General features: G+C 39.4%; 2 protein-coding genes across 3 annotated transcripts in view; one reads left to right on the forward strand and one right to left on the reverse strand.

Moving 5' to 3' along the window:
- Window positions 1-1,620, reverse strand: part of NPY1R (neuropeptide Y receptor Y1) — a 20,513-nt gene extending 18,893 nt beyond the window's left edge. Inside the window, exon 1 of the mRNA XM_025874088.2 lies at window positions 1,094-1,620. The gene's annotated coding sequence lies outside the window, so the exon portion shown is untranslated. The remainder of the gene's footprint in view (window positions 1-1,093) is intronic.
- NPY5R (neuropeptide Y receptor Y5) lies at window positions 350-8,630 on the forward strand. 2 transcript variants are annotated; one of them, XM_073892447.1, is made up of 2 exons: window positions 350-538; window positions 7,019-8,630. In XM_073892447.1, exon 2 carries the CDS (start codon window positions 7,028-7,030, stop codon window positions 8,366-8,368), a length of 1,341 nt encoding a protein of 446 aa, XP_073748548.1. In that variant the 5' UTR covers window positions 350-538; window positions 7,019-7,027; the 3' UTR covers window positions 8,369-8,630. The 2 variants fall into 2 exon arrangements, with proteins under 2 accessions (XP_073748548.1, XP_073748547.1); XM_073892446.1 differs by lacking the exon at window positions 350-538 and adding an exon at window positions 718-804.
- The last annotated feature ends 250 nt before the right edge of the window (window positions 8,631-8,880 follow it).

Here is an 8,880-nt window from a genome sequence, read left to right on the forward strand (position 1 = left end):
CCCCCCCCCCCCCCGGCTCCTTTATGTTACCCAACAGTCCTGGGAAACGTGGATTCCATTTCAGCCTCACTCCTCAGCTCCACGCTGCTTGCCCACGCCCACAACTACTTCTCCTCAGCAATGGGAATAAATCCTTTTTCCTATTCTTCGCGGTGTATCAAATCTCTGACCCTTTTGTGTCCCCCGCCCCTTCAGATTAACCTCCCTGCCTAGACTTCTCCCTTCCTCATTCCAAAAAGGTGCAAAAAGAGCAGCGTTCTGTTTTGTTTTTTGGTGGTTTTTTTTTTCCCCCGAACAAAGAGAAAACCTGGGCCTTGAAGCTTTTTCTCATGGAGCCTAAGCTCTTAGAGGTACCCCTGCACTCACTCCCACATCAGCTCAAGACTCCTCCGAGTTCACTTCACCAGGCTGGGGACAGAACCGGCAAAAATCTTCCTGCTCCGCAAGTTAACTTGGCCTCGGCCGGGAACCAGAGGCCAGAGTGACGGGGTGCCATCTCGAGGGCCTGCAGCTTCTTTCTGGGGCCCCAGACAGCAAGGTAGGGGCTGGGATGGCCCGAACCCGGGCTTGGGGAGAGGCTGTCGCGGAGCAGGCGCCCTAGAGCAGGGTCTCCGGGGTCCCGGGAGTAGTCACGTGTTCCGAGGCGCCTCTAAAACCCCCGCTGCTCCCCGCTCCTTCCTCCCTACCCCCACCTCTTCCCCACAGCCACCTCCAGGTCCTCCCCCTGCAGTCGCCGCCACCCGGGCGCAGAAGCGACCGCGTTCCCGGGAGCCGAGACACCAGCACCGGCCCGGGCGCCCCGAGGTACCGGGTTCAGCCTCTCCCCGCCGCTCCCTTCCGTGCGGGGGTGGGCCAGCAGGGAGGGGCGGAGGCGGTTCCCGGCTCGGGCAGAGAGTCCGCCCGGGCCCGGGGAGCCGCACCCCTGTCCCCAGTCCCGGGTGTAGTCGAGGCTCCCGAGAGGGCGAATGGGGAAGCCAAAGGCAGAGCGGCTGGAAAAGTGGGGGTTTGGGGTGTAGAACAGGCAACTGTCAGGCGTGAAGGGAAAGCGGGGTAGGGACCAAGCGGAATTCTTTCGTGCGGGGCAAGTACTCACCCGGGGTGGGGCAGGCGCTGGCCGAATTCAGGAGGAGTGTCCGGAATCCGAGCTGGAGCTGGATCGGAAGCAAGCGGGAATGGGGGGTCTACGGGGACCTAGTGCTTCCCTTGGGGGCGAGCCCCGGGAGCAGCTCGGCTGGCATCCGAGGCGGGGGAACTGCAGCCCACGGGGTGCTCAGCCAGTGCACAGCCGTAGCCGGGCTCTGGCGCGGTCCCGGGGCGCGGTCCACCGGGCGCCACTCGGTCAGTCCACCTGGCGCGCAGTCCCGCAGCTGGCCGCAGACCCGGAGGCAGCTGCGCGCCTGGATTTGCACTCCTGTTTCCAAGGTGGCCTCATAGGACAAATGCGAACAGTACCATATCCATACACCTTGAATTCCAGAAACAAGGAATTTTTTATCCCCAAGTTCACAGACCTTTAGTTTCTCTTTTAAAGGCAATGAACCATCGTGTTGGATCAAAGTCGAAAGACTTTGCCAGAGACCATGGTATAGCCTGAGGTTCTCAGCAGAATTTTGAGCCGGAATGCAATTTTACATTTCAGATTTCTCAAGGGAAAAGAAACTCTGCTGTTAGAATTAAGAGAGGGTGGCGCGTGCCTGCGTGTTTGTCAGCTGAGCAAAGCTGTATTTATCTTTCCAACTCAAATTTTGCCAGATTCTAGCTTTAAAAATAAATCATGGGAATATTTGAGAACATGGAATCTCCCCATTGTTCCAGGATCATAGCAAAATAGGCAATAGTTGATATTTATCATCGCTAGAGAGAAAAAAAATCATGTATTTTATCCTTTTGTGTGTGATTGGCATCCTCTGTGAAAAGATGTGCATTTTCATAAGACAGGAAATTATCCTAACAAAGGAACCTTATTTAAATATATCAGCTGTCTTTCAGTATCCTTTGAGTTCCCTGAAGTTCCTCCTATTATTCTTTTTAAGAACTATCTACTTAACATACCTAAGGTCTATTGGGAAGATTTCATTTGTCTTGGTGTCAGCTATAGATCAATTTTTATAAGAAAATTACAATATCAGAAATTTACAGAAAGTCTACAAAGACATTGCTTTTTAAAAGTCACCACAGTTTGACAAAGGCCTTTATTTTTTTCACTTTTTACTCTGAGGATTAAAGTTTGATGTTGCAGCCTGGGAATTCTGATGGTGGGAGCTAAAACTAGATACAGAAGAAGAAAATGTGGTTAGGTAAACACCACAAAGGTTTCACACAGTCAGTACAAAATTTCTCCTAAAATAATATTTCATTTTTAAAACATTCTCTCTGGTTATATTTCACAATTTCTCTAGCACTCTGAGATGAAGAAAAGTACACATATTATATTACTCTCACTATGTATAAAGTATTTGTTTCATAAAATTGTACAGTATTCATTATAACACTTGTCGAAAAGCAGGTAATTATTAAACAGATCTACATTTCATTATAGGTTTGCTTATTGTGCTTTTCAGGGAAGTAAAGGGGTAAATTTAAGGAAAATCCTTTGTGCTTTTTTTTCTTTCATTTTAAAGTAGTTTCTTTACCTTTGATTTTCAATTAAAAAAAAAACAAGACAAATCTTATTGGACAAACATTTCCTACTGTTTGAAATATCCCCTGGCTACTGTCAGAGAGGAAGAAATTTTTCGTTGTCCAAAGTTCCTCTAGTCGGACTAAGAATTAAATTTCCATGAGACAGATTAACAGAAGAAAATCAAATTTAGTTTCCTACCTACAGGGAATCTACACAGACATGGAAATTCCAAAGACAGGCAAAATGAGGTATATATCTCATCCTGAGCTAAGGAGAGTGGTAAGGGAGGAAAGCCACTAGCAGGAAGGTGAGAGATGTTTGGAAAATGAAGGTTGCCCTGTTGTGCAGGTAAGTTTCTTAGGCAAAAAGGAATTTCTACAAATAGCTCTTTTCCTGGTACCGGTCCTCTATCTAAATTTTTTTTAGGCAGTTGGTGGGGAGGTCAAAGTTTCTACCTGAGTCTTTTGGGTCTTGATTATTTTCAGTTCAAAATAATCTACCTGCCATTGCATGGCCCGTCTTGGGTATCCTGCCTTTGGCCCCCACACTACAAGATGGCACGTTAAAGAAACAGCTTAGCATTCCCTTCCTTTCCCCCGGCCCCATTTGCAATATCTCCAGTTGTAAGAAGTCACTGGAGTAAGGATTCACAAAATGCTCATTTAGTGCAGAGCATGATATTAGATGTTAGGTGTAGGTTTGTGTGTAGATGGGATGGATTGGCCTGGGGCTAGAGGGAGAGCAGCGCAAGGTTGACTACAGTCAGACCAAAATAAAAGGAATAAATGAATGTTAAATGAGTAAATGAATGTTAGGAGAGGGGAAAAAACATAAGAAAAAATGATAATTTATCAATCTATCAGTAGTTACAAATAAGCTTCCATGATATTCAGCAACAGTGCAAGTGTTCATGCTGTTGTGAGAAAAATCCATCACTGGCTATCAGGAGAATGTCATTCATTCATCCATTCATTCATCCATGCATTCATTCGTCATCCATTTAGGGTCTTTTCTCTCTCAGGCACTTGCAGTCTGTAATTACTCATTGTGTAACCTTGAATTAACTCCTCAGAATATTACTCACATAATATCTTGTGTTTGTTATCTTTATGCCAGAGCCTAGCAGTGCACCTCAGACATTAATTGTTCAATAAATGCTAGTTGAATGAGTAAAGGAAAGACCAACTAATCTTTCTTAGTTATTCATTAATAAAAGAAGCCTCCCCCTTTAAAATATATATATAAGTAGTGTTTTTTATGGAGGGAAAGAAGTGTTGCCCTCAATTTTTCCTGTGTCCAGTGAATACTCAGGATGGCATTTCCTTCATTTGCTTACTAACAAGGCAGTGGTTTTTATAATTTAATGAATTCAGTATTTTCTGTGCATGTATCACCATAAAAAATTTTTAGTGACACACTGCAATCTGATGTACTTCTTTTACATTTAAATAAAAACAAATGTAAATATTTTTTGCTATTTCAGTTTCACATTGCTTTATTACTGAAGGCATCTCATTTAAAATTTTAAAGTGCTAAACAATCCCCATTGTCTATGGATGTATCTCCTCATTACATTTTTGGGCTGTTTGAAAACCTAATTTCAGTGGTTCCAATATATGTGTATGTAAACAGACATAAACATATAGTCATGCACTATCCTGAACTTTCTTACATTCCCCAGATGATTCATTTCTGTTTTTTTAAAGTGGGAAAAATTAAACTAACTTTTAAAATGATGAGTAACAAGTGTTTACTTAGCATCCACTATGTACAACATAACTCTATTAAGCACCATTTCCATCATAAAAAGAATTAAGACATTTTCCTTTATGTCCATTAGTGTCTAATTGAGAAGACTGACCACTACATTGGAGTAAGTCTGAATTTTAGATTCAACCACATTGTTCCTACTACCACAAATTGTACTGCATTTCCTCTTCCTTCAAAAAATTTTGGACAGTAATATTTTACTTTAAAGGAGTGTCATCTTTTAGTTACACGTCCCAGGAAAACACAAAGGCCCTTGTAGAATCAACTACCCAATTTCTCTTTTGTCCTTCCTTTCCTTGGTCATAGAAAAGGTAGTCAATAGCCACTGACCTACAGCAAAAAACGATTGTCTCAAGAAAGTGAGTCGGAAGAAGAACAACTAAGCAGGATCACAGTAACAAATAACCTGTACACATGATAAATATAAATAGGATTTAAACGAGGTAGATGGGACCAGGGGAGTTATCAGAACACAGGAGATTAGGCAGAAAGTCAAAGCTACTTTGATTAGAAGCTCACTAATCTATACAGAGTAGTTACTGGGAGGCCATTAACTAACTGGTAATACAATGAATAAGATGATTCGGTAGGTCATGTGAGTAACTCTTGTACCAGTTACCCCTTTTTTTTTTAGTAAATATTATTTTTAATTTTTTTTTTAAAGATTTTATTTATTTATTTGAGAGAGAGAGAATGAGAGAGAGCACATGAGAGGGGAGAGGGTCAGAGAGAGAAGCAGACTCCCTGCCGAGCAGGGAGCCCGACGTGGGACTCGATCCCGGGACTCCAGGATCATGACCTGAGCCGAAGGCAGTCGCTTAACCAACTGAGCCACCCAGGCGCCCCCAGTTACCCCTTTTAACTTGGGGCAATATCAATATAAATTGTTGGCTAGTGTCTAAGAATGAATAAGACCCTGAGCTCTTGAATTAATTTATCTTTAAAGGGATGTTATCAGCTTCTGGAAAGTAATTTAATCAACATAGAATCAGTTGTAGAAGTTGTGAAAAACTTAAACTTTCAAATTTTCTCATAGAACAACGATGGCTGTATCATCCTATTTGAAACCTGCTGTATATAAACCTGAAGTTAAAATTATTGATAATGAATGTATGTACACAATAGGATTTTCTATTTGGAAATATTTTGAATCAGGACCTAAAAGTCCCTTATAAATTAAAGATAATAGTATTCACTATCAATTAGATATGTATCTATTCTTATAGTTTTAAATATGGTTATCCAGCTATAGATCTAGAAATATGTACATAAACTGATATGTAGTAAAAATTCTTTTTAAAGTTGCATTATATAAGGATCTCTATAACAACATCTGTATTCATCAGAATTAATTAACTATTTCTATCCTGAGTATTCTACAGGAAACTCTTGTTAAAAAAAATAGTGCTTACTTTTTTATAATTCTGCCAAATCTCTAAAATGTAGCAGTAAATAAGAAATACCATTGTGCTCTTAATAATATTACACTGTTAATTTTGCTTGAAGTGGAAAAAAACTTATTATGGGTATGATATTAGTATTACTTCTAAATTTAAGATGTAAGTTTTCCTCAGACGATATGAATTTATTCAATCTTTTTAAAGCTGAAAGTTATTTTCAATTTTTAAATTAAAAAATAAACAAGTAAATTTTGTTTTTAAAAACACTGGCAGACTGCTGGTCAGTGGCTATCCTAATTCATAATAGTCTGGCACATCTCAAAAGACTAAGAATTGATCATGGAATGACTTTGCCATCTAGTATTGTGCACACATAGTCAACAGTAAGCTTGATAAACAGTAAGTGCCTAGTATATAGACCTAAGTCCTGGGATAGTGTTTCTACACTTGAGAAGCTTACATCTGAACATGCATGAACTTGATAATATTTAGGATACTAGACATTTGTTTGAATTTTTCATTTTTCCATAAATATTTATTTAGCACCTACAATGGTGAAGTTACTAGGCCATGTATTGTGGTGGATACCATGATGAATAAAGGACAGTTTTCTGCTTTTCCATTGCTTGTAAAAAGATAAGGTAGGCTGCTATGTATTTTAATAGCATTGCAAAGCAAATTGTGACATACAGTGTCAGACAGCTATAAACAGAGCAATATGGGAGTTCCAAAGAGGAGATCACATCCAATTGAGTAGGCTAAGGAATACCTCAGGATAGGTGAATTTTAAGTTTGACCTTGATTGAAGTTGGAAATGAATGAATGTTTAAGATAAGATTATGTGACCACACCATGAATAAGCACCTTGACTAGACAATTAATAATAATGAGCTATTTTAAATTAGATATCTTGAAGTTCTTATATACATTTGCCTTTTCCTTCCCTTTCATTATATCTACATAAATCTAAAAAACAAGGTATGCTATTTTAACACAAATTAACATACTATAGAAATGATGATAGACTTAGACTTACCGTACTTGTTATTGGCTGATATTTGCTCAGCACTTGGACCAATTAAAGACCTCATGAAACTTTGTTTAGGAGATTAATAAGATATGGGAACAAATTTTAAAATTTAGTTTCCCTCTCAGTGGATTAATTTATCGTAGTCACGCAATTTTTTTAAAAAGTTGGTAACTGATGTCTTTTTATTCCGAGCAGAGCTATAAAATGGATTTAGAACTCCAGGAGTTTTATAACAAGACCCTTGCCACCGAGAACAATACTGCTGCCACTCGGAATTCTGATTTCCCGGTCTGGGATGACTATAAGAGCAGTGTGGATGACTTACAGTATTTTCTGATTGGACTTTATACATTTATAAGTCTTCTTGGTTTTATGGGCAATCTACTTATTTTAACGGCTCTCACGAGAAAACGTAATCAGAAGACTATGGTCAACTTCCTCATAGGAAATTTGGCCTTCTCTGATATTTTAGTTGTGCTGTTTTGCTCCCCTTTCACACTGACCTCTGTCCTGCTGGATCAGTGGATGTTTGGCAAAGTCATGTGTCATATTATGCCTTTTCTTCAATGTGTGTCCGTTCTGGTTTCAACTTTAATTCTAATATCAATTGCCATCGTCAGGTATCATATGATAAAACATCCTATATCTAATAATTTAACAGCAAACCATGGCTACTTCCTGATCGCTACCGTCTGGACACTAGGTTTTGCGATTTGCTCTCCCCTTCCTGTGTTTCACAGTCTGGTGGAACTTCAGGAAACGTTTGGCTCAGCATTGCTGAGCAGCAGGTATTTATGTGTTGAGTCGTGGCCATCTGATTCGTACAGAATTGCTTTTACTATCTCTTTATTGTTAGTTCAGTATATTCTGCCCTTGGTGTGTCTCACTGTAAGTCATACCAGTGTCTGCAGGAGTATAAGCTGTGGGTTGTCCAACAAAGAAAACAAACTAGAAGAAAATGAGATGATCAACTTAACTCTTCATCCATTCAAAAAGAGTGGGCCTCAGGTGAAACTGTCCAGCAGCCATAAGTGGGGCTATTCATTCATCAGAAAACACAGAAGAAGGTACAGCAAGAAGACAGCAAGTGTGTTACCTGCTCCAGCAAGACCGCCTCAAGAGAACCTTTCAAGAATGCTTCCAGAAAACCTGGGTTCCGTAAAAAGTCAGCTCTCATCATCCAGTAAGTTCATACCAAGGGTCCCCACCTGCTTTGAGATGAAACCTGAAGAAAACTCAGATGTTCATGAAATGAGAGTAAACCGTTCTATCATGAGAATCAAGAAGAGATCCCGAAGTGTTTTCTATAGACTGACCATATTGATATTAGTGTTTGCCGTTAGCTGGATGCCCCTACACCTTTTCCATGTGGTAACTGATTTTAATGATAACCTTATTTCAAACAGGCATTTCAAGTTGGTGTATTGCATTTGTCATTTGTTAGGCATGCTGTCCTGTTGCCTTAATCCTATTCTGTATGGTTTTCTTAATAATGGGATCAAAGCTGATTTAATTTCCCTTATACAGTGTCTTCATATGTCATAATTCTGAATGTTTACCAAGAACAAAACAAATGTTGGGATCGTCTAAAACATATTAACAACTCCGTATGTACAAAAACAAATTTTAGTAACATGAAATTTAATTTATGTATCAGAGTTCTGGATTTGAATGTCAGTTCATAATATGTGGAAGAAAACTTAAATGTGTTATATATAATATGATGAATTCATTTAGTTGTATAAAGTCAGTGTCAATGCAATCTATAATTTCACTTTAAGGAGTAGTTATATTAACTTTCACTTCATCTTGTAAACAAACAAATTGCAATTTTTGTTTAAAATAAAAGTTGTATCTAATCAACTCAGTATTTTTTGTTCAAAATTATAACAAACAAAAATATTTTTCCTGAGGATCATCTAATTTCAAACATGAGGAATATATATTACCTATTTATCTTTATTTCTACTTCACAGGCTTCTTAATATTTAGTTTGTGAAAATACAGAAAACATTTAGTATGCTCAGCAAATCATAACAAATGTTAGATGTACACCC

This window comes from Callorhinus ursinus, unplaced genomic scaffold (genome assembly GCF_003265705.2).
Source record: "Callorhinus ursinus isolate GAN/ISIS: 27379988/994484 unplaced genomic scaffold, GSC_fseal_2.0 scaffold4, whole genome shotgun sequence".
NCBI classification, from domain to species: domain Eukaryota; kingdom Metazoa; phylum Chordata; class Mammalia; order Carnivora; family Otariidae; genus Callorhinus; species Callorhinus ursinus.

What these genes read in the sequence shown, in the direction of transcription:
- NPY5R (XM_073892447.1), top strand. Translation starts at nt 7,028, where the DNA reads ATGGATTTAGAACTCCAGGAGTTTTATAACAAGACCCTTGCCACCGAG.